This window comes from Patella vulgata, chromosome 4 (assembly GCF_932274485.2).
Source record: "Patella vulgata chromosome 4, xgPatVulg1.2, whole genome shotgun sequence".
In the NCBI taxonomy this organism is placed as follows: Eukaryota; Metazoa; Mollusca; class Gastropoda; family Patellidae; genus Patella; species Patella vulgata.
Window position 1 is genome coordinate 23,995,788 of NC_065882.2, and position 27,084 is coordinate 24,022,871.

At 35.9% G+C, this 27,084-nt stretch overlaps 1 protein-coding gene across 1 annotated transcript; it reads right to left on the bottom strand.

Annotated features, from left to right (window-relative positions):
* Positions 1–422: 422 nt before the first annotated feature.
* LOC126818426 (putative ferric-chelate reductase 1) lies at positions 423–25,466 on the bottom strand. Its single transcript, XM_050545841.2, has 18 exons — positions 25,428–25,466; positions 24,977–25,055; positions 18,168–18,408; positions 16,670–16,812; positions 15,945–16,033; positions 15,214–15,361; positions 14,048–14,251; positions 12,684–12,785; positions 11,736–11,895; positions 10,493–10,582; positions 10,079–10,219; positions 9,737–9,852; positions 7,988–8,074; positions 6,919–6,987; positions 5,982–6,081; positions 4,751–4,891; positions 1,240–1,313; positions 423–842 (listed from the first exon to the last, which is right to left on the bottom strand). The coding sequence occupies exons 3-18, from the start codon at positions 18,370–18,372 to the stop codon at positions 753–755; spliced, it is 1,959 nt and encodes a 652-aa protein (XP_050401798.1). The 5' UTR covers positions 18,373–18,408; positions 24,977–25,055; positions 25,428–25,466; the 3' UTR covers positions 423–752.
* Between the last annotated feature and the right edge of the window lie 1,618 nt (positions 25,467–27,084).

The window sequence follows — 27,084 nt, forward strand, 5'->3', positions numbered from 1 at the left end:
TTTGATATTTTAACTTCATTTGGAACTATCTAAAAAAAAGCAGGGAGCCCCTATCTCCATTTCAAGATAATTTTGATAAATTAGCTTAATTTTTTGCATTCGCGAAAGGGTTGTGCTTTCAGAAAAATGTAATACAGTGTGATATGACGAGGATAGAATGAACCCCGTGTCATCATATGGAATACTACCCAATCACGAATTTCTCATATAATGAGGAGCCACATTCCCAGATTATCACTAGTCTTTTGGGCTGGAATTTCGGGAATCAAAAAAAATCAAAGCCAAAAATATTACACATTTCTTATGCTGACTAGGGCTAGTTTTATTTACATGCAAACTATTCCATAAAACAAAAAATACAATGTACATGTACAAATGACTGGTTTTTTGTTTATAACAAGAAATAAAAATAAAAATAAATAGTAATATTACCCACTCTGAGTGAAGTAGGAATGTATTTAATTATAATAATAAGACAATAAGAAAATATATAAATAAAATAAACTGAGATTTTTTATAAAAGTAGAAATAAGATCAAGTTATGATCAAATTGCTAATCACAAAGAGATAAATGAAAAATATTTGTAACTAAAAATGGTTAAAAAAAAATATATTATCAGTATTAAACATACTCATTTGTGCTATTATTTTGGAAAGCGTTTAATAGTAGTGGAAAAATCCGTTATTTATTTAAGATTTGTGAGTTTTGCTAATAATAGTGTTTGTGCACAATTTTGTTGAGATCCAGTAAGTTACATAGCAATGAAAACTATAACAGCAATAGTAAAGGCAACAACCACAACAACATGTAGTAAAAACAAACCAATCTTCAAAGTACCAGACTGAAAAAAAATATATATAAATTAAACAAATGAGAATTTTTTTTTATGGCAGCAGCAGAATTTAAACAACTGGGGTATAATTTAGTTATAAGAATAAATATTTTACAAACTCTTATTATATTGTACAAACTAAAATATAAACTAAATATACGCCCACAACAGGAAATAATAAAAGTTGTCGCCTTGTGGTTCTTACATCGGTTACTTGAACATTTACAAAACACTAAAAACTTATCAAGAGCAGCAATTCATAACTTAAGCAACACGTCACTGTAATTGCACATGTAATGGTGGAAAATAGAATTATACGGGGTTCACAAAAAACTAAACCCTCGTAAGTACGATACATTCAATCCAATTTCTATCTTTTTAATCAACAATTGTAAGGAACACTTACCTCAGCTTTAGGTTGTTCTTGAGGTGCTTGCTGTGGAGCTCCTTTCGTTTGTAATTCATAACTTGTAACATATCCTGAAATAATATTATGTCTGATAAAACTTAGAAAAACCATACTACATAAACACAACCTGATTTTGTTTATCATTGCCCAAATCTTGATTAATGTGTCTTAAAGATTTTATGCGTGATCAATTTAGTGCTATAGAATTCCTTCCAAAATAATAGGAATGCCAGTACAAGAATGGTTCAATTCCGTTTAGTATTTACACCGATATGGAGAATTGAAAATTCCGTCGACCAATGCTGTAACAAAACAGCCACTCTTTAATTGTCATGAACCAAAATCTGATTTAGCCCGAGTGTGGAGATTATCTAGCGTTGGTATTTTGATTTTGTTTTCTTAATTAAATGTTAAATAAATCAAATTAACAAGTGGTTGGCATGCAAGATACGGTCTGATTTTGCAAGAGATAGACAGAGAACTGGGAAAATGGATAAGGTTCATCCTCTAATTGTTCCAATGCTTCACATTGGACTTACAAGGTTTTCGGCAAAAGAGAAGAACTGCGGAACAGAAGACTGTGTGATGCTGAATATCGATAGATTTCCTTATCTCATGAAGCAATATGCTCCACACTGGCTAATGGGGCATAACTTTAGTACGAAATGTCGACGGACGGTGGTTATACGATGTCTTTGATTCACCAGAAAGTGCGAACTGACAACACAACAGAATAGAGATAATGCGACTTAATGATCTGGCAAAGTTGAAAATTGGGGTTAAATTGTAAGAAACAGTAGTAAAGAAATTGGATAATTGAAGAAACATAAATACAAACTAGAAACCAATGAATACTTTATAGTAGAATATGTCTGAATTAAACAAATTATACGATGTCTTTGATTCACCAGAAAGTGCGAACTGACAACACAACAGAATAGAGATAATGCGACTTAATGATCTGGCAAAGTTGAAAATTGGGGTTAAATTGTAAGAAACAGTAGTAAAGAAATTGGATAATTGAAGAAACATAAATACAAACTAGAAACCAATGAATACTTTATAGTAGAATATGTCTGAATTAAACAAAACAAGAGATAAAACAAGCCAACAGTGAGGCTGATGTCCCTCGCCGAAATCCCAAAATAAATAGATGACACATATTAATTAATCGCACATTTATTTTTTTCAAAAGTATCAAGCAATCTAACTGATTATTAACTATACACTAAGTTTCCTCATTCTCTATGACATATAATCAAAGTTATCTTGTCTCGAAGCATCGACCAATGAAATTGCTTATCTCTGCTTAGCTTTAGCTCGAAATGCTAATCATTGAACCCAGTCAAGACATTCACCTAATGAACATCTAAATCAAGTTTAAACATTCTACCTCAATTAAAAGCGGAGTTATGTTTCAAAGCCTTGACCAATCAAATTGCTTATCGTTCCTTAGCCTAAGCAGAAAATTCTCATCATCGAACTTAGTCAAGGTAATAATGCATCTATACTCGGAGTTTCATCATTCTCACTTAATTATAACCAAAGTTATTGTGCCCCAAAGCATCAACCAATCAGATTGCATAGCTCTGCTTACAGTAAGCAGACAATGATTATCATTGAACTCCATCAAGGCATTCACTTAATGAACGCCTACACCAATATTCTAACTCAATTAGAAAGAGAGTTATTGTGTTCCCAAGTCTCGACCAATCAAATTGATTATCGCTATGCTTACTCTGAACAGAAAATGCTCATACCGAAATTAGTCAAGGTATTGATGTGATAAAACTATACACCAAGTGTCCTCACTCTCACTTAACTAGAACTAAAGTTATCGTGTCCCAAAACACCAACCAATCAAATTGCTTATCTCTGCTTACACTAAGCAGAAAATTCTTATCTTCGAACTCCATCAAGGCATTGACCTAATAAACAACTACGCCAAGTGTGAACATTCTAGCTCAATTTGAATGAGAGTTATTGTGTTCCAAAGTCTCGACCAATCAATTTGCTTATCGCTCTGCTTATCCTGAGCAGAAAATGTTCATTATCGAACTTAGTCAATGTATTGATGTAATAAAACTATACACCAAATTTCACCACTCTCACTTAATTAGAACTAAAGTTATCATGTCCCAAAGCACCAACCAGTCAAGCAATCAAATTGCTTATCTCTGCTTACCCTAAGCAGAAAGTGTGACGGACAGACAGACGGACGGGCGGACAGGCAGACGAACCCATTTAAATAGTCATCTGCTTTCTTCGAAAGGCGGGGGACAAAAATCAATGACGAATATGGCGATTATTATTTTCATACAAAAAGAGAAACACAGTGAATATTTAGTGAATTATGTGAATAGATAACATATCAACATCAATGTTGATTTAAATTGACCAATAAGTCGTGTTTGCAATGTTGAAGACTGGATGCTATTGACTTGAAGACTTGCCTCGTTTAAACAATTCACGAAAATGTTTCTCATCATAAAATGACATCATTGGCATTCCTAGAAAGAACACTGAATGTGAAAGATGAATATTATTAATTTTCTTTATTCTTTTTTTTTAAGCAAAAACACAGAATTTGGAAGTAATTGGACTCTATAAGGCTTGCTAACTGAAGGAATTGACGAATTGAGATGACCAAATGATTTCCTATCGCAATCAAATATGTCACTCTATGACGATAAGCATTTTCTTGAAGTGGTTTAGATATAAAATATAAAGAGACTCTTCAAAGAAGAATGAATGACATTTAAGGATTCTAAAAAGGAAGAAACTGTCTTCAGAGAAGAAAAGATGATATTTAAAGGATTCTAAAAGTGATGTTATAAAAATTCGCATCCATTTTGGCAGAAAAAATTGAAAGCCAGTGTGAGCCCTGGATATGTCTATCCAGGCAGTTAACAATATTACCAAATTTCAGGATTTATCACCAAAATTATTTGGAACTGAAAGTTTGTATTTCTGCGACAAGGACTACATAAGTTCAAACAGTAGCACAGGCACTGAACTAGGAAAGGGTTTCTATGAGTTTTCAATGCAGAATTAAGGAGTTTCATTCACTAAATTATACCTGGGACGGCTCCTGCAATATGTACATTGCCAATATGCTATAGAATGTATTGTTTAGGTGGTATTTATAAATTTATTTAAGTGGTTTCAAATATTCTTCTTTCTAACATATTATCAATAGTATACAACCAGAGAATCATTGTAGAAAAATAGCTCTGATTAAAATTGTCTTCCAAAGAACTTTTGAGATTATTTTGATAAGCTATCTTGAGATCCTAGACTTCAGTCTGCCAAGGTAATTCCAGCACTGCTTTACACGCCCCCCAACCCATCCAGATGAATGGAAGGTAGGAGATATTGAATATAATGACAATATTGTGAACACTATTAACTAAAGACAATTATACTATCAGGTCAACCAATAAATGCCACTATACAAAAAGGGGAGTTTGGGTTTTTTTATTTAATACAGATAAAGGGTTAAACATACTTTTTTTGCTTGCTAATAGTTGAATCAATTCAAAACAAAGAATCACCAACATTTGCCAGACAATAAATCCAACCATAACCCATACAGCACTGTCTGCTATTTGTGCTCTGGACATTCTCGTTCCTATTGTCACTGTAATTACTGTAAAAGAAATATATGGGTTTTTTTATAAAACGTTCACGATTTCTATAACGAGATACTGTTATATACTCTTCAAAAAAAGTAGGGGATATTAAAATGCAAATACATATGCAGGTTGTGATATGATAAATAGTCATGGACACTTGACATGCTTTGATGAGAGTATGTTCACGTTCACAGTTGAAGAACTTATCGCCCCAACAGAAGCCCTGAGCTGCACATGCGACACGCAATAGCGCCATAAACGTGGGAGGGGTTCATTGTCAAAATTGACACTTCAAGGAAGGGTTGATGAAAACTGCCGCTTGCTATTTTATCCTTTCCATGTTTGCATTCCTATCGGTTCTTGCATAAGATTTACTGTTTAGCCTATCTTTGCTTTAGTGTGTTCCGTTTAATTTGACCGGGAGACGTGTTCATCGACGTCAACGTCAACTGATAACACTACAAGAATTGGCCGTGGCACTGCATGAGGAGTGGGTCAGATTGCCCCAAATCGTGATTGGAGGGTTGATTAGGAGCATGCCACGACGAATTGCTGAACGTCTGAGGATTGGTGGAGCAATTACTCATTATTAAGACAAAAATCAAAAACGTCCATTTTCACTTTTGACAGTGTATCTCTTTGCGAGTAAAATGAGGCCATCAGATAAGCCGCCCATATGAACTGTTTATGTTCATGTGTAGGCAATTGGCCTGTTATAACATACACTGTTTACCTCTAAAAAAACAGCAGTGCATTTCCGCAGTTTTGTATTGTTTCTGAATATCCCCTACTTTTTTTGAAGAGTATAAATACAGCCACGTGTTTAAAGATACTAATATAACTATCTACTGGAGACTTTATCAAAACTAAAGAGGAATCTACAATTATTGTCAAAAATAACACATATTCATCGAATCCTATTATATTTAAAACCTAAAAATACCACCATTACAACCAACAAACTACCTCGTGAATTGTCTAGTAGCTAACAGCATATGTAAGTTTGGTCATTCTAACACAATTTTACAGATGTTCTCTGTTTTAAGGTAGAAAGCTGAATTAATTGGTTCTTTCAAATTGTAAATCAGTTATAGGTATACTTACATCCAAGAACATATGCAGAAGTTCCAACAGCCCAATGAGCCCAGTTGAAATATACACGGTTGTCACTTCCTGGGTGAGGACGGAATATGGCCATTATTGGCTGAAAATACATAAAATACATAATAGTATTAATAAATATATATGATGGATATGGATATTTCATGCATAATTATTCACTGATATCTACTTCAAAGTTATTAATACAACTCCAAAGCATAAAGTTATCAATACATCTCCAAAGCATAAAGACCAGTGTGATAATAGAGCATGCTGTTCAATGAGTAGGCCATTTTGTCTCTTTGAACAAATTTGGATAAACGCTCGGATACAGTGATTTGACTATTCCTGTCTGTGTAAAACTTGATGACCGCTTTACATCTAATATGTTTTAAAAGTGCAATGTCGCTGAAGGGAGCCATTGAATGCAAAAATAACTGGAAATCTTTTTAAATTGTTATACAGTAATGGCTTTTATACCCCATTTATCTCAGCAACGTAGAGCTTTAACAAAATAAAGGAAATATAATAATTATTTAGGTGTATTCACAAGAAACTGTAGATGGACTAACAGACATAGATGACAGAAATATCAGATTTCATTAGAATATGGACTGATAAACATAAATGACAGCAATATGAGATTCCGTTTAGAATATGAGAGAGAGAGAGAGAGAGAGAGAGAGAGAGAGAGAGAGAGATGGTTTAACGTCCACTCGACACAAACTAGGTCATTTCGGGACTAACATATGGTTTAATTTTAATTCAATAATTCGCTTGCGCGTAGGGGCGTTTAGAATATGGACTGATACACATAAAAATATGAAACACCATTAAAATATGGACTAATACATATTGAAATATGAAACACAATTAGCATCTGATACACATAGAAATATGAAATACCATTAGAACATGTGCATATAAAAATTCAACTTACGTTAACAATACATAGAAATGTAACAAGTACGCCTATGTAAGGATGTGCATTTTCAATTCTAACTGGGGACTGAAATTTAAAAAAATAAAAAATATATAGTCGCTTTCATAAATACAGATCACTTATTTAAACAGACATTATGCAAGAGCTGAATATGCCTATGGCAGGTCTTTCTTTAGGCCTTAAATGTTATATAAATTATTAATTAGACATTAATTGACTTACCAAGAGCATAATCAACTCTCGATGCCATCGGGTAGCTCCGATATAAGTAGATTAGAAAGTTTCGGCCATTTAATGATTAATTTAAAAATGGATAATCGAGACTTTGTTTATTATCTTAGAAACGGTAGCAATGACAATCAAGGCTACAATGTTCTTCTAACGACGATAACTCAGCACAGAGTGAAGTAATTTGACTGAAATTTTCAACATATTCCCCTTTCTTTATCTATTTTTCAACTATATAGCGAGAACTGTCAGCTCTTTATCTAATCTTATATAATGACCCTTTAAATAGAATCTGTTATTACTACGAGAGAGAGAGATTAACAGTGAATAATTTTACAGTTGCTGTCTACTGTCACAAAGCAAAACAGACCCATGCAAGACTGAAAATCTCTTTCATAAATAACATTAAGTCGGAGTTAAGTATTATGCATAAAGTCACCCATTCCAATATTATTACCGCCTGGAAGGTGTGTGGGTGTGTGCGTGTGTGTGGGGGTGCGTGTGTGTGTGTGTGTGGGGGGTAATAATAACGAAATAAATCGGTCTGTAAGGAGGTAAACGGGAAACCCGTTTTTACGGTTGGGTAAATTTATGACCTCCACCCTAGCGTAACATAGGTCCACCATGCACACGGGAGCTTTAAGGCTCAATACCACTCTTGTTGTAACTGAATAATATGTCCCAATATTTATTCTTTATTTTACAATATTCCAATTAATTGATGATACAAATTTCATCCTAACACACCTAATTTAAAAAATTGGAAAAATTCACATGCAATAAACGCATGTAGAAAATAACTGGACTTGACAAGAAGTAAATATTAACAATGACTTACTTCAGTCCAATCCTGGACATCGGCAAATATAATAATAAAAGCTATACATGTTGCGACAAGAGCTACGATCATACAGGTACGATGAATCTGGAAAATATTTTTCATAAAAACTCATAAACTTAAAAAAATAGGCTAAAATTCTAGGAGGTACATTAAAATAAAATTCAAATAAAAGAAATAAAATATGTACATTGTGTTTAAAATACTTAAAAGTATTTTAAATCTGAATAATCACCAACGAGGCAACTGTCTACTAATCTTGACAAGGATCACCTAATCAACATACTACCAAATTTAATTGAAATCCATAATTTTGACAGAGATTGGCGCCATTGGGCGGGAAACAAAAAATCGATAGGGATCATTTTTTTCGTGACAATGCGTCACATCGAATATGAAAAACAAATTCGGCTAAAAAAAAAATGTAGCCTCTATCGTGTTCACAAGATTTGGTTTTGGGAAAAGGTAGGTAACTATGGAGCGGAAAGTCACGGAACGCTGAATATCCTCCCATGACCCCAAATGCTTCACATCACATTAAAATATCTAGCCTCTATCGCATCGCAATTAAAGGTATTTGGCAAAGAGTGTGAGAGCGGTGGTGGGGTGTACGCTGGGACGGAAGGTTGCGGAACACTGAATATCGATAGCGTTTTCGGCAAAGAGGGTGAGAGCTGGGGGGGGGGGGGGGGGTAGGGGGGGGGGGTAGGGGGGTGTATTCTGGAACGGGAGGTTGCGGAACGCTAAATATTGATAGCGTTTTTCCTCCAATCAACTCAGTGCTTCACACGAAATTTGAATATATCTGTTGAAAACTATACCCACCAGGTTAACGGCTGGGGAGCATAACTCTAGAACAAAGGGTCTCGGAAAGCAGATTATCGAAAGGGTTCGATCTCTCATAACCAGAATGCTTCATGTCAAATTTGAAAAAAAAAATGTTAAATGCTATAGCCTCTATCGATTGGCGGACTAGCAGAGAATAATGGTTTCATACGCAAATACCCCCACTTCATCATAGAGGGTCCACAAACACATTTTGAGTAAAAGGCATGGGCGATAACCCAAGAAGTTGCACCATAATCAAACTAATCCGAGATCTTTTGATCCTTAACTTATTCAGTTTCATCTGAATTGGAACAAAAATTGGATCCTCTGGAGGAGAGTCCACAAACTCCATAATCTTTCGATCGTTAACATAAATATTAAGTTTCATCTACAATGTAGCCTTTAAATGGGTCAACAACATATGTATGACAAGCTTTACCACTATCTGCGTAATGAGTAGGGGTAATGTTAACGAAAGTTAGGGTCCTGTTTCCACCAAAATCGAACTCACCCGTGATTGGTGTAACAATGATTAAAACTGTTACTTGTAGAGGGTCCGCAAGCTATAGCGTGTAGAGCTTCCACAAGCTATGACATGTAGAGGGTCCACAAACAAATGAGAACGGACGGCATAATGCGTCCACATGAAAATGTGGGCGTATAAAAATGCAAAGGAACCCAGGTTTGATCAATTACAGGCACACAGGCATTTAACTGCCAACAATATATTTAGTCAATATGGTATTTCATTTCCTGGTAATAAATAAAAATATTCAGCGTAGCCAATCTAGAATAAAGTGAGTCGACCCCCCCCCCACCTCCATCTGCTCCAATCCCCTTTCAGTCAATGAATTCAGGTAGAGAAGTTAGAGAAGAAACCCATCAACTGAGCTCTCTGTACGCCAAAGTTAAAAGAGTTACCTGAAACCAAATATTTTGTCCAAGGAATGATGAATTAGGCCAAACTTGTTTGAAATAACGAGCTATGATCAGTCCAATACTTGCTGCCATTACCCATGCAATTGTCATCAAGGAACCTTGAAAATAAAAATGATGATAATCTGTATAAAATAATGTATAGAAAATGAAACTTTGAATTCTCTGTATGTCTATAAATGATTGTATTACTTGGAATATAAAAACAGTAGGTGATCTTCATTTTATTGGGAATAATATGATGAGGGGTAGGGGTGGATGCTTGTTACCAACAACTTCAAAAGTTCCTTGAATATAACCCAGAACTAAATTTAAGAACTTTCTTACCATGAGCTTGTACTAAAGATCGGGTTGTGGGGGATGCTGAATGTTTCTCGGTGTTATACAAATCAGTAACAACAGAAGATTCTACTGTTGTAGTCGTATGTTGGTAAGATTCTACTGTTGTAGTCGTATGTTGGGTGATAGCTTTAATAAAGAAAATAATAATTCTTATTCCAATATACTTGGAAACGAAAGATAATTATGTTTGGATCCTTAGGAGTCAGAATCAAAAAAATATTATGCATGTTTAAGAGACATTACCATAATACAATCCATATGGAAATATTTGTAATAGATTTTATATAATATCTCATAATCAAACATAGGGTGCCAGACAACGAAATAAGCAACCAACACCAGCTTCAGTGTCAACTTTGAATTTTTCAAAATATAGGTAAACTTTTATATTAAACTTACCACCAGTTTGTGCTAAAGAATGTATCTCGATTTTAGACATATCAATAACTGCAGAAGACACTAATGGTATAGACGTATGTTGGGCGATAGCTTTAAAAAAGAAAATAATGCATTGTTATTCCAATATAGTTGGAAATGAAAGATTCTTATGTTGGGATTCACAGATGTCAGGATCAAGAGATTATTGTGCATAAAGAGACATTATATGATTGTAATTGACTTTATATAATATCAAAAAATATCTAATAATCAAACACAGCTTGTCAGGCAATGAAATATACACCCAACACTCAGTCGTCTAAGCTATTCTTAAAAGATGTTCCCATTTTAATGTTTAATTTTTCCTATAATTCCAGCATGTTAGAAAATAAAGTTTTAATAACAAGAGCGTAACTGAAAACTGATAATTAATAGGTGAATCTGAATTCCAATATGATTCATCCTATAGATAACAAAACAATCTCTAAACATTCACCACAAAATAATTCAAAAGCTCTGACCGACTTTGAGTATAGATGTTTGTGTAAAGTGTATATAATAAGTGTACTTAAGTAAACACCAATTTTATATGGTGATTTTATGTGCTCTATAAGTTAGCGTAAACAATTTCGGGGTTGTTGTTTTAATGGCCAGTCGAACCATACAATCAATAAAAATTTGGCATATAATTGATGCATTACTCGAACTTCTATAGAGTTATCTTTTTGACTTGTCAAACAATCCCAGGAAGTTTAACAAAAAAATCTTTGAGCCGTTGGAAGATTACAGGGTTTTGATGACAAAGGCAACAAGGAAGCAAGGTCAATGGCAGGAGAAATGATAGGAGGCAATACTTATGAAAGTAACTGATGCTGGATTCATTCTGCGTTTCATTAAGATTCACGTCTATGAGATGTTGTATAAGCTCAGCAAGTTCACAAGAAATTTGAAGGATAAAACTTACAAGAATGTCAGGAACGATAACTATCGCGAAAATACTTAACATCAATGAGGAAGATCTTTATTAACAATTGCTGTAACTTCTGAGAAAATCTATTGGTAAAAGTACTCTATGGTGTAAGTACAGCAATCAATGGCACTACTTTTACTACTGTATTGCGATTATGAGTACAGCAATATACATTATCAACTTTCATATGGACAATAAATCTGGAACTTAGATAATTATGTCTAGATTTAAAGGACCTTGAAATAATTACTTTGATAAGGATATCAAAAAATTCTTCAGAACAAACATCCTAACCTTTAGCAGCAGTTGCCTCACCAGAAGCAAAAAACATATAATAGGGTGTTGACAAAGCAAAAACATTAACATCATTTGCACCATCTTTTTGTCTTGTAAAACTACATTCCAAAACGTTATTTTCCAATTTACCACTTAAAGAGGTTATTGCTGCTTTTGGCTGTATGATAAAATGTACAAATAGAAATTAAATAGAAGATTTTTAGTTTCGCTCGAAATATTAAATTGCATGAAAATGTACAAGCCAACTGTATTAGCCACACGATCTGATCAAGGCCAGTGGCGCTCCTTCGTCTCATATGTATCGAAGCCTATAACAACCATTCATAATTTCTACTTTTCGCCTCTTCAAAACACGAAAGTCGAAAAGACGAAAAGTAGATGTTACGACAAAATGTTGGCGCCTTCTTACTGACATCAATAAATACAAAAATATGACTAAGTCGAAAGTCGACAAGACGGTATACAAGCCAAAATGCAAGTAGAAAATAAGAAATTAGGAAAAAAAGAGGGGCGCTATTATCGCTGTGTGTTATTTCTTTATTTCCTATTTTCGAGTTGATTTTGGCTTGTATAGCGTGTTGTCGCCTCACATATTGTCGTAACTTCTACTTTTACTTTTCGACTTTCGCGTTGTCAAGAGGCGAAAAGTAAAAATTATGAATGGTAGTTATAGGCTCCCATACATTTGTATAAACAGTGTGTATAAATCTAAAATTGAAATATGCAGGCGCATAAAAGTGACAGTCGGCACTCTAAAAATAGCAACAACAAAGGCTAGCTAAAGATTTTCGTAGTGCCACCCCAAATGATGTAAAAATAAATATTTCTACTGAAAGTTATGATTGCCGGTATAAAATACTAAGGTTGTCATGTAAGACACGCCCATATTTTGCAAGGAACTGACGGATAATCGATGGGGCTGAAAACCATTCATCAAACACATACGTGGCTGTTCCTGGTATTGGATCTTCCTGTGTTAAACGAGTTAAATACATCAACAGAACTGTCAGCAGCAGCATAAACACACTCAGTAACACTGTCAGTACCCTGAAATATACAGTATTAGATCTCACCACACATCAGCACCACATTCATTTGTACTAATTAAGCATATTTTAAAAAAATATAGCTTGCCAGGAAAGGTAACATATATCCAACTGCAGCGTCACCGCACGTACTTCATCCCATAGTAAGTGCAGGAGGACCGCACTATTCGCAAAACAAAACCGACAAGACAAACCTGTGGACAAGACAAACTACTTAGACATCAAATCAAGTGAAAGGATCAGGGTGCCATAAGAGTCCACTGTGCTGTGAAGTCCCGGGACTGATTATTCCATGTTATTAATTTAGCGATTTGGGGATAAGTGGGCGCCATACTGTGAATAATGATCACAATCCAAATTGTATGTCAGGGGCTTTAACTCTAGAACTACCCTTTGAAAATGTTCAAATTGATAGAGATCATATTGCTTGAAAAAATAAGCTACACCTTAAATTTTGTGAAAATCTGTAAAGAATTGCGAGTAAATACAAGGATGTTAATATAAATCTATCAACATTTCAGACCCATAACTCTGTAATTCTTCTACGAAAACGATCAAAATGTGATGACAATTTGTGAAGAATTGAACTCTGTGAAATGAGGACAAATAGTATGGTATTGGACATCAATCATTTAGTATGTTCTTTCATCAGCAATTATATAAGTCAGGTCCCTAACTCGACATTGGCTGAAAATTTGATGAAAATTTGTAAAGAGTTGAACTCTGTAGAATGAGTAATCTCAATCATATACGTCAGTGGTCAAAACTATTGAACTAATTTTGGGACAACACACAATATCAATAGGGAGTCCCTATTCTTCAATACTAGCTATAGCTGAAAACCTGATACCGATAGGTCGCTAGGTAACTAAACCTACGACATCCACAGACCGATGAACTGGTGATTGGATCGATGAGGACAATGGGTGTATAAAAAACACTTACCAACTTAACTCTGGAAAGTAAAAGTAAATGTGGAAAGAAGGAAGGTCACACAGGCTGGGATAATGATAGTATACGACAACATTAACCTATTGGCGTTTAAAAATCTAATTCAGATTTAACTTTCTGGAAGTCAAAAAGTAGAGGGAAAAGTAATTCCGGAATTTGTGATCAAAATATCCCCTCCCCCCACAACCCAGAATTTTGGGTTTGTGCTCAGATTGAATTAAAAACAGTCGAAGGATGTACGATTTGGGAAAGACAATTATGTGAAATTCTTCTGAATTCTATTGATCTCAGTATACAATCTCCCCGCCTTACCATTTTGTTATCAGCAGAGAATCCAATAGCAATATACTGTGAAAATGTTTCAGTTGTTGAAGCCTTCAATTTCAATGTGAAATCAGCATTAGGATTATTTCCATTAAAATTCCAGGATACTTCAAAAGAACAGCCATCAGCACCGCAGTCTGAATAACATCCTCGTGTAACTCCACATTCCGAGTTTTGAGCAAATTTAATACCCTTTAAAATAATATAGATATGGTAAAAACGATAAAAAAAAAATAGTACCCTTTAATAACATATATAGATATCGTAAAAATGATAAAAAGAAAATATTATATATTTGATATTCTATACCTTAAATTTGGTAAGTATGGCTGGACAACTGATTTTATACAAGTAAGAGTTGTAGACACAGATCTCTCTATTAGAATGTCCCTGATCCAAATATAGAGGAATTCGGCCATGCAAGAATATCAGAATTTTTTTTTAAAATCTGGTGTTGCCTCGTCATTCAGGCAGAATCCATTTTTTACACATAACAATAGAAATATAATTTATTATTCTCTAGTCTCAAAATAATTACCAGAAAGAAAAGCTGCCTTGTACAGAAATACTTATTAAACATGCATTATGCAAGAGCAAAATCTGCTTATTACAAGTCTTTCTTTAGGCCTGAAATGTTATCTAAATTATCAATTAGACATTAATTAACTTATCTACACCATAATAAACTCTCGATGTCAAGGCTAGCCATCGATGTTGGCTGGATTAGATTCCTATATGCCGCTAACGGTCATTGATAATTAAATTTTAAAAAAGTGGATAATCGAGACTATGCTGTTTATAATAATGATTTTAGTAATGATGACCGAGACTATGCAAAAATTTCACCCGCTTCTTTCTCGGCTCATAGTGGATCAATTTGACTGTAATTTTCAGCAAATTACCTTTACACTATCTAGTTTTTAAGTATTATAGCGAGAACTGCCATCTCTTTATATTATCTCCCATAATGTATCTTTAATTAATAAAAATGATTGATGTATTTACTATTATATTATTTGTGTATTTATCATATATTATTATATATATTTATGTACTTAATAGATATTATTTATTTATTTATTATCTAATAGATATTGGTAATGTATTTGTAGAAGGTATAATTCAATGGTAAACATTAAGGAAAAGATACATACTGTTGGTACAATTGGACAGTTACTATTGTCTAGGACGGGACTCTCAGTAGAATCAGTGGCTAAATCCAATGCCGGCTGGCCAGTTTCCTCAACAACTTTAGATGTTACTGCTTGCCAGAATTTAGATTTAACTTCTACAAAGGTGACCCTAAAAAAATAAATTGAATAATGTCTCAAAGAAACCACACAATACAGTTAAAAGTGTAACATGCCAGATCGTTCATATATATCTCGAAAGTTAAAATATATACTATACAGTTGTTATTATGTCATTATTGCAGCTCATCCGACTGTAGAAAACACATCATCAAGAATTGGATGGCTTATATGACCCATTAAAAAAGTAGACTCTATCGCATTCGAATGGACCTGCGGACGGACAAGGGCGACGACATAATATGGCCACACTGAAATGTGGACGTAAAATAAAAAGGCTTTACATACGAATTTCAAGTGAACCAGGTTTTGCAACTCTAAGTTAATCAAGTTTTGTAACAAGAGAAATGAATGATGATAATTTTTAATTTAGTTACTGTGCGTCTGCTTCTGCAAAATGTTGACTGTCACAAGAAGTTTTTCATATCAACGTAACCTTCATATTTTGGATATAATTTGCCTTAATAAACGCCTTTGGTAAGCAAAGATGGGCTGCCAGGCAATGAGACATATATCCACAGGAGCTAAATTGTCCCTGCAGTCATTAAGTACCCTTAAATTAAGATATGACTCACTTAAAAACAATATGTCCAGTTCCAGATGTAGAAGGTGCATTCCATGTTACATCTAATGTAGTTTTATATGCAGCATTGGCGTGGGTTAACTGCAAAATATCTTAATTAATGATTTAGGGCCTAAAAGAATCATGCAGCAGGTCTGCAAACAATCTAATTAAATATAGATCTATATTTCGTTTCGTTTTTTATACTTTGATGGCCTACACTACATGTAGATCTAACAAGTTATAGTGGAAGTTCACTCAACCATTCCCCTGCTGACCACCAAAGCAACATACATATACCAAATTTGGTTAAAGGACAATATTGGTGCCAGTCATTATCACATATGTGATAGAGCTAGTTAAACACATTCCAAATATAATTTTAACACAGAGATCATTGCTACGATTGCTGAGTAATACATGTTTCCTGAATCGGAAGTGACGAACGCTAAAGGAAAACACGAGTCATCTCTCTATATAACTGACTGATGTGACGAGTGATAACGGATATACGGGCGAATTTCTGCTCACTAATAATTCCGATTCAGGAAAACTGTATTACTCAGCTATCGTAGCAATGATCTCTGTGTTAAAATTATATTTGGAATGTGTTTAACCACCTCTATCCCATATGTGATAATGACTGGCACCAATATTGGAGAATAAATCAAAAATGACTATATTTTGTTTCGCGCGCAACCCCAAGCCTTGTGCTTCTGGAATATAAGGTATACTTACTGCGGCATTAGTACATAGTTGTTTAGTATTAGTTGCAATATCAAATGTTCCTAAGACTTCAGTTCTATCAGCCGAATTATCTGCTCGTCTGGCTTGTATTAAAAATCCTATAAATTTATAACCACATCTTGCTTCAAGAGTAACTGAAAATAAGAACAATTCCAGTTAACGTAAATGAAGCTTAAAGGATATAAAACGCTTTTGAATTTGTTCAAAATTAAAATGAAGCATTTGGTATGAGCTGATGTGATGGCCCAAGGTCTTTTATTATTACTGATTTTTTTTCTTCAAAAGATTAAGTCAGCAAACAGAGTATTTTCCAGCTAAGGATTTACCATAATGCAAATGGTGCACCTGAACCAGGGCTTACAAAAAAGTACCCCACACTCAAATCAATAAACAACATGAATCTTAAGGTCTCTATACATCATTTGTATATTTTGAAAAGTTAATCCTTGCTAAAAGGTAATGAAACAGATTATTTTTAAACGTAATTAAATTAATTTTTAAACATTTAATTAACAAAACGAAATCAAAATATCAACAGTAGATACATATAATCTCCCAGTTTGGATTTAATCCGATTAATAAGAGGCCCATCAGTTATCTTTATAAAGATTACAGGTGGCGCTGGCTTAATATCGCCTACAGAAGATGCCAAAGGTTGACGAATTTTTGGATTGATATTGTCTTGCAAGAGATTTCTCGATCCCTCAAATGGCGTTCACAGACATTAACGTTAATAAAAATAATAATTCATAGTTCACGACCATTTTTGTTTTGAATAACATGGGACTACCATAATCGTTTCAATGCTTAGGACCTTTATTCAAAAATTTACATTTAGAGCTATACAATAATTTAGTTGTTATTTTATCTGCGTGTAGGCTGTCTTTGATGTTATTACAGTTAGGGCTATTTAATAATTAACCTTCTATTTTATCTGATGGTTGTCTCAGATATAGTAATACAGTTAAAACTATTCAATAATTTGCCTGTTATTTTATCTGAGGTTGTGTAGGTTGTCTTAGATTTTATTACAGTTAGAGCTGTTCAATAATTTACATTGAGAGCTATACAATAATTTACCTATTATTTTTTCTGATGGTGGGGTTGTTTTAGATGGTTTTACAGTTAGAGCTATTCAATAATTTACCGGTTATTTTATCTGTTGGTGTGTAGGTTGTTTTAGATGGTTTTACAGTTAGAGCTATTTAATAATTTACCTGTTATTTTATCTGATGGTGTGTAGGTTGTTTTAGATGGTTTTACACTTAGAGCTATTCAATAATATACATTTCGAGCTATATACTAATTTAACTATTATTTTTCCTGATGGAGATTGTATATTCAATAATTGGCCTGTTATTTTTCCTGAGTGTACGTAGGTTGTCTTAGATGGTTTTAAAGTTAGAGCTATTCAATAATTTACCTGTGTATCTGATTGTACGTAGGTTGTTTTGGATGGTAATAAAGTTAGAGCTATTCAATAATTTACCTGTTATTTTATCTGATGCTGTGTAGTTTGTTTTAGATGGTATTACAGCAAATGGTGAAGTAGATGTCTGTGTATCCAAATTATCATGAGCAGGCTTCAGTTCTAAACAAGCTCCAGGACCTGCTCCTGAACTGTAGGCATTTATAGCAGTCAGTGATACCAAACAAAGTATAGGATTTAGCAAGAAAGTCATTCTTGAGTTCATTGATATATTTTCTCTAGTTCCTTGTGAAAATGTTATCTGAAAAACAAATTGTTAAAGATAAATACCTGTATTATATCTTAAATGAAACGTAGTATTGCCCGTTAACGAATATAAGCCTTTTCAAGAAAGGGTGGAGGGTGTTTTCAAGTTGTCAGGTGTATTAACTATGCGTGAAATAAATTTATAAGTCTGGCTTTTGATAGGTTTCTTTATGATGGTATCACAAATTAGCTGAAAAAAAATGAATCTTTATCCGTAACACAAACTCATCCCTAAAGGTGATAAAGATAAACAGGTTTAACTAATTGGAGACCCATCAGCCTTGTTAATGTCGATGTTAAGTTCATAAGCAAAGTTTTTTCTAACATATAAAAACCCTTTTTTGAACCAATGAACCAATTAATACACTCTGATCAAATCGCCTTCATGAAAATACTCGTATTATTTCAGGGGCGGATCCAGGAATTTTTGCAGGAGGGGGTTTGCCAGGTTCCTGAGACAATGTATCTCACACACACACCCCTCCCGCATGGTCTCTATCGTCATTTTGGCGTATATACACACACATTGAGCTTTTTAAACGGATAAATTCAACACCTCGTTTGACGTAAATTTTTATTATAATGAATTAATACAATGACATTGTGATTCAATTTCATGGATGCAAAGCATTAATTGTGATATCATTATTTCGTGGTTTGAGTGCCCATCCTAACTCACATCTCACGATAAAGGATAAAGCACACGGCCGAGAAACTTTTCTCATAAAAAGTGTTGATTTACCAAAAAAATTATGTAGCTGAGTAGGGGGGGTGGGGGTCGACCCCCCCCCCCCCGAAACGCCCCCTCTGGATCCGCCCCTGTATTTCCGACTGCTTCGGGCTTTCAAAACAAAATATAATAATAGCCTTTCTTTTGGTTATAGATTTCCCCAAAAAACTTCCATAGCATAAATCATGATAGTTTAATACAAGCTTCTCGTACTACATTAGATGCGAACAATTTATAAAATACAGTTAAGACCAGAAAGAAACGTGGTAGTGTCGGGTTTTGTACCAATAACAAACGCGCGATACTTCAATTTGTTCTGTTAACTCTTTCAGCGACAAACAGCGTTACGAAGTCGCCAAGTCCCGTTTAGAGTCCTGTCGTTTTTTAAACGAGCTAGGTTCGGGTTGTTTCGAAAATCGCGAACAAAATTTCTACTATGCTAGATGAGTGGACAGCGGTGCCCGATACTCTGAACCTTGATTCTTTAGTTGTGGGTCCCCTTCTCATGGGGGCGGGGGCGTCCGACAAAATTTCTACTATGCTAGATGAGTGGACAGCGGTGCCCGATACTCTGAACCTTGATTCTTAAGTTGTGGGTCTCCTTCCCATGGGGGAAGGGCCGTCCGACAAAACGTCGACATTTCAAGTTTAATTCGACGTTTTTTGCATACAACAATCAACTTTCGTGCCTAAGTCGACGAACTTCAGATGTCTTCAAAAACACTGCTTAAAAAGACCCGGGACCCTTCCTCCCTCCCTTAACAACACCCCCTTTACTCCCTGAGAGGTTAATTCGATTTCCGAGTACTTTTGTTAAAAGTTCCACTATTGGTTCACTAGAACATAACACTAACTTAAGAACGCTAAATGCCCTTCTATCTCAGATAAGAACGACAAAACGGGGAGGTCCATGAGTGAAATGACCAAAAATGACTATTTAATTCGCCTTTTGAGTACAACGATCAACTTTCGTGCATACGTCGAACACCCCCTTTACCCTCCTGAGAGATGAGTTGTTCGGCTTCCGCGTACAACATTTTCGATTAAGGTTTCACTATTGGTCCACTAGAACATAACACTAACTTAAGAACGCCAAACCCCCTCTATCCCAGATGGGTGAAATGACCCAAAATGACGGTTTAATTCCGCGTACAGAGGACAGCTTTCGTGCATACGTCGACCAACCTCAGATCTCATCAAAAACTAAGAAGACCCCCACCCCCCATTAAAGAGGAAATTTATTTGAATTCCGAGTACAACATTAAATTTTTCGTTAAAAGTTTCACTATTGGTTCACTAGAACATAACACTAACTTAAGAACGCGAGGGAGGGGGTCAAGTGTGTAATGCCCAAAACTGACTCTTTTAGTCAACTTCAGCCTACAAATATCATCCTTCCTGTCTATGTAAACTTACGGGGGATCACGTGGCTAAGTGGGTACGACGCTAGCTCGCTAGCCTGGAGGTCGGGTGTTCGATCCCTGCATTGGCCGAGAAAGTTCATCCAGATTTTCCGGCGTGGTTCTCCCTTGTCAGTGATGCAGGACGGAGGGGCTGACAAGGAAAGCTGTCTAGTCGTTCGGATGGGACGAAAAACCGAGGTTCCGTGTACACATTGGCGTGCACGTAAAAGATCCCTTGACAGTTGGAATTCGATATAAGAGTAGGCCGTAGTGCCGCTGTCCGGGCAAAATTTCCCTCATAGCACACTGTATGGCGTATGCCCGTCTTCATTAGCCCAGGTTAGGAGCAGAACAGTAGGACGTTAAACTCCATTTCATTTCATTTCATTTCTGTAAACTTACGTCAGATGACATCAAAAACTCTGCTTAAGTAGAACCCCGGCCCATCCTTCATCCCTGAAGAACGCCACCTTTACCCCATCAGAGATGAGCTAATTCAACTTCCGCGTACAACATTAATTATTTCGTTAAACGTTTCACTATTAGTCCACGGGCTAGTACGTGTTTTAAAAAGCGGCTCTCGGAGAAGGGAGCTGATTTAGTTGATGACCCTAAAAACTCCTGACATCAATTCTGTTTCCCCAAAATATAATCTGTAAGATTCGTCATAATCCACGATCTTCCAGACGGATTGATATTTTTATTAAGGACTCCAATGAATTGTTCTTGTATGGCGTTGTCGATCTACTCACTAATGTGCCATGAGAAGAAAACACCTAAAAGTTCATCAACGCCACATTATCCAACCTTACAAAACTTGATAAACCAGAAAAATGATACACCGCCAATACGAGTCTTAATACCAATCCGCGGCAACATCTCCCACCAAATTGGAAGGTAATTTAAAACAGAAGCAGATACAGAAACCACATTCCTCAAAGGCGCAATAACTAAGGAGTTAGTAAATGCTAATGGAAAGTCAACCCCAGCAAAGCCTACCTTCCCGAAAGGCTGTGTCTACCAAATTAACTGTAGTTGTGGAGAATATGACATTGATGAATTCAAACGACCCTAGACCTCTGAATTAAAAGTTTGGGATATTCAGAAACAATGCAAAACTGCGGAAATGCACTGCTGTTTTTAATAAGAGGCCAATTGCCTAAGTGAAAATGGACGTTTTTGATTTTTGTCTTAATAATGAGTAATTGCTCTACCAATCCTCAGACATTCAGCAATTCGTCGTGGCATGCTCCTAATCAACCGTCCAATTACGATTTGGGGCAATCTGACCTACTCCTCTTGCAGTGTCACGGCCAATTCTTGCAGTGTTGTTGGTTGACGTTGACGAACACGTCTCTCGATCATGTCCCAGACATGCTCTATAGGAGAAAGTTCAGGACTCATGGCTGGCCAAGGCATAAATGGTGACGCTGGAGGTAGTCATTCACGACACGAGCGCGGTGGGCTCGGGCATTATCATTTTTAAAGATGAAACGTCGACCTGCACGTTGAGCAAAGGGCAAAACTATCGGTGCCAGGATGTGGTCACGGTAGTACACACCAGTGACCCTTCCTTGAACAATATGCAAGTCCGTTCTGCCAGTCATGGTGATTCCTCCCCACACCATAACAGACCCACGCCCGAATCTGACATGCTGTCTGACGTTAACGTTAGCATGACGTTCATTTACACGCCTCCAAACGCGAGCATGCCTATCGGTGAAATCCAGAGTAAATCTGGACTCATCTGAGAACATTACACGCGCCCATCGACGATTACCCCAAATTCTACGCTGCCTACACCATTGACGCATGTTTGCCATGTACTGGCGATTTAATGGAGGCACAACACGCGGTCGTTGTGCACGCAAATGGGCTGCATGTAGCCGATTTCTAATCGTTTGGGGTGTAACTCGAATTCCTGTAACTTGGTACAAGTTTACAGAAAGCTGATTGGCCGTTTGTCCTCGATTTCGCAGGACCTGCGTACGAATGTATCGATCCTGGGCTTTTGTAGTGGCTCTAGGACGACCTGAACGAGGTCTATCATCAGCATTGTGTGTTTGTTTGTACAGGTTCCACAGTCTGCTGATCACAGGCTGTGACACATTAAGCATGTTGGCTACTGCTCGCTGTGTAGAACCCATTTGAAGCATGCCAATAGCACGTAGACGTTCATCATGCTGAAGACGTCTCATTGCAAATTAAACGTAACACACTAAAGCAAAGATACGCTAAACAGTAAATCTTATGCGAGAACCGATAGGAAAGCAAACATGGATAGGATAAACCAGCACGCGGCAGTTTTCATCAGCCCTTCCTTAAAGTGTCAAATTTGAAAATGAACCCCTCCCACGTGTATGGCGCTATTGCGTGTCACACGTGCAGCTCAGTGGTTCTGTTGTGGCGATAAGTTCTTCATCTGTGAACATACTCTCAATTCATGTCAAGTATCCATGACTATTTATCATATCACAACCTGCTTAGGTATTTGCATTTCAATATCCCCTACTTCTTTTTTTCTGAAGAGTATATATATAGAAAGAATAATATAAACCAATAGTGAAACTTTTAACGAAAAAATTAATGTTGCACTCGGAATACAAATTAATACATCGCTTATGGGGTGGGAGTCTACTTAAGCAGTGTTTTTGATGACATCTGAGGTTGGTCGATGCATGCTCGACCGTCATTATTGGTCATTTCAACTATGGGCCCCAGTTTTGCCGTTCTTATCTGGAATAGAGGAGGTTTCGCGTTCTTAAGTTAGTGTTATGTTCTAGTGGACCAATAGCGTAACGTTTATCGAAAAAATTAATGTTGTACGCGGAAGTCGGATTAACCTATCTCTCATGGGGGTAAAGAGGGTGTTCTTTAGGGAGGAAGGAAGGTTGGGGGTCTTCTTAAGCAGTGTTTTTGATGACATCTGAGGTTGGTCGATATATGCACGAAAGTTGATCGTTATACTCAAAAGGCGAATTAAATAGTCATTTTTGGTCATTTCACTCATGCGCCTCCCCGTTCTGTTGTTCTTATCTGAGAAAGAAGGGGATTTCGCGTTCTTAAGTTAGTGTTATGGTCTAGTGAACCAATAGTGAAACGTTTAACGAAAAAATTAATGTTGTACGCGGAAGTCGAAGTAATCTATCTCTCAATGGGGTAAAGGGGGTGTTCTTAAGGGAGGAAGGAAGGGTCTGGGGTCTTCTTAGGTAGTGTTTTGATGACATCTGAAGTTGGTCGACATATGCGAAAGTTCATTGTTGTACGCGAAAGTCGAATTAAACTCGAAATTTTGACAATTTGTCGGACCCCCCACCCCCATGGGAAGGGGACCCACAACTTAAGAATCAAGGTTCAGAGTATTGGGCACCGATGTCCACTCATCTAGCATAGTAGAAATTTTGTACGTGATTTTCGAAACAACCTGAACCTAGCTCCCTTACTATTTAGAATCATGATGACCAGAGTCCCTTCTGGCCGTTGCCGCGCTATGTCGAGTAAAGTCGTCTGTATTTGGTAGCGCAGAGTTTAACTTCGAACAAGAAGTTTGTAAAAAAAAACGACCTTATTTACATGCTATTGACGACACTATAAAAACTTGTCAACTGTGATTTGTGGTACACATTTGAACCCGAATATAACATTCAATTTAATCTAATCAGCTACATCTCCCCAACCAACAAAAAAGCTCAATTTAATGAACACGATGTATAAAAAAAATACAGAATGATAAGTGGATTTTATGCTGACATGGGGGGGGGGGGCTAGTGCTGTATCAATCAATCCTGTCACTAATATCTCGAATTGATTATAGAATAATGGGGTTTAGCGTCCTACTTTTCTGCACCAACCGGGAATGGTTGTGGAAATAGTTTGCTTTTCTACTCACAAAACACTAACTGACAATTTACAATTGGCACGGAAACATCAAAATATTCATCCAAATCGCCGGTGTTAAAATATGTTCGCCGACTGTTTGTCAAACCCTCGGATTCGGTATCAAATTCTGTCCAAATAATCTCGCTCCATTATATTTCGCTGAATGTTTGACTAATAATAAACCCAAAAGTACACTAAGATCCCATAATAAAAACATGGCCCTATTTAGCTTCCGTACTAAAACAAAAGTGATTAAGAGTTCGCTGCGCATAGTTGGAAAATGAAATGAAACGAAATGAAATGGGGTTTAACGTCCTACTGTTCTGCTCCTAACCTGGGCTAATGAAGACGGGCATAGTTGGAATCAGTTGACAATAAACATTAGAGAATCACAAACTTTCACTGTTCTCAACTCTCTGATCCATGTTATAAACTGGTTGTTATGTACGTATTTTACATTATTATTTACAGGTTTGGATAAAGTTTATAATGTAATCTTTATCGTTTACACGAAGTTATCATATCCTTACTACTACTAACTGACTAGTTACCTCACTACCGTTCCATAAAGTGGTTACTCCTCTTTTGCTTAAATAATTCTTATAATCTCTCCAGTGGTAGATAACATCACTAAATGAAGATAAAATATACAAATTAAAATCCACGCCACTCTCGGTTATGGAAATCTAAGAATATTACGTGTCTAGTGGCAAGAAACACCACACACAAGCACAACAAACTGTGGAAATAAAGAAATCTGTCTCTTAGTATTAGACTAAAAGTTTTAATTGGTATCTTTCTCTAATCTAAAGGATATTGCGAAACATGTGTTATTTTTAACATAATGACACGTCATTATACAAGTGTTTTCATTCTTTAGAGTTTCCGTGAATGTTTCCACATTTAGACATTTAAGTTGGGCATAAAGAAATGTGTTAAAATAGTTGAATGATAAGATCTAGTGCACAAAGTAATGAATAAACTATTAAACACGAATAGTACTTAAATATGATTAGTATCCTGGTTAGCTCAAGCGAATATCATTGATCTTCAATATGTTGTTCAGCTATAAGGTATATAAATAGTTGTGGCCTTGTTTATAGGGATTGTGAAGGGTTATGTGGTAATGGTATGATTCACTATTTGAATTTATGGACGGTCCCGCGTACAAACTGGGTGATTTAATGGTATATATGGACCAAAGACATATTCAAACTAATTAATTTGTCATAATTATGCTTCAAATCCTTCTCAAACATTGTTATTGCGAATGCCCTGCTATTAAAATTCGATCAAACCAGGTCATGTTTACGACACACGTCTTGGGTTGGGAGTCAAGAGGAGAATTCATTGCATATATAAGACGATGTTGTCTTTAATCGCTTACTATTTATTACAAATATCGAATCCTAATTAAATTCTCGGATTATCCACAACCCGCGTCTTTTTCTGTCATTTTTATCTCAGAAAGTATTGTACGTCTAACTCTACATAAAGTTTATCAACTTGTACATCAAGCGCTCAATGTTCGCTTGTGACCTTTGACATCACGCGTGCAGAAGTTCCTAATCGTCGGGCTGTTGATTAGGGGAACCCTTACATTTTGGTCCTGTATACGCTCCATGAATGTTTTTCGGCGAATCCAGTATTTTTCTAGTAAGATTGGATATCTCTACTTTCCATATATACCAAAATTGCCATACTTTTATTGGAAATAACCACCCAATAAATATTTTTCTGGGAACCCATCTTTAAAGACTGCTATAAAGAGTAATATTATATTAATGTTAAATAGTTTGTTATTATTACAAGCATTAATTCACAGTTAAGTTATCACTCTAGTAAACGTACACAATATCTAAGAAGCAGATTATTTTTAATAGCCCGAAAGAATGTTTCATTTTGCTGGTATTATCGAGTCCTAGGTTTTAATTGTAATGAAAACAGTTCTGATTTTGACACTTAAGCCCATCTTTTCGAAAGTGGATTAGTCCTAATGAGGAATTTAATCTCCGATTTTCTGCACAGTCATGTTCTGAAAAGCGGATTACATTTATAAACTTTGATTAGCCTAATCAGTGAGTAAATCATTGTTCGAGAATGCCATAAAATGTGATGTTCTGAAAAGCGGATTACATTTATAAACGTTGATTAGCCTAATCAGTGAGTAAATCATTGTTCGAGAATGCCATAAAATGTGATATTCTGGAACGCGAACTTGTACTTAATCATTGATGAAATAACGCCAAAATTTAGTCATCTCAGTCGGGTAGTTTAAGGATAGTTTAATAGTGGGCGTTAATCTCTCTCTCTCTCTCTGCCTCTCTCTCTCTCCTTAAATAGCAAACTAGTGGGGCGGACTGGATGGTCGAATGGTTAGCACGATCGCGTTGTATCATAAGGTCTGTCATTGAGAAAACTGCAGGCGTGATTTCGATTCCCCGGTTGTACGTGACAAGAAGTGGGGTCGTTTATCCAACCTCGTGGGTTTTCTCCTGGTCTTTCGGTTTCCTCCCACAGCTAAAGACCCCTACGCGCAAGCGAATTTTTGAAATAAAATTGAACCATATGTTTGTCCTGAAATAACCTAGTTTGTGTCGAGGGGACGTTAAACTCAATTTTTCTCTTTCTCTAAATAGCAAACTGGAAGAGCTGTTAT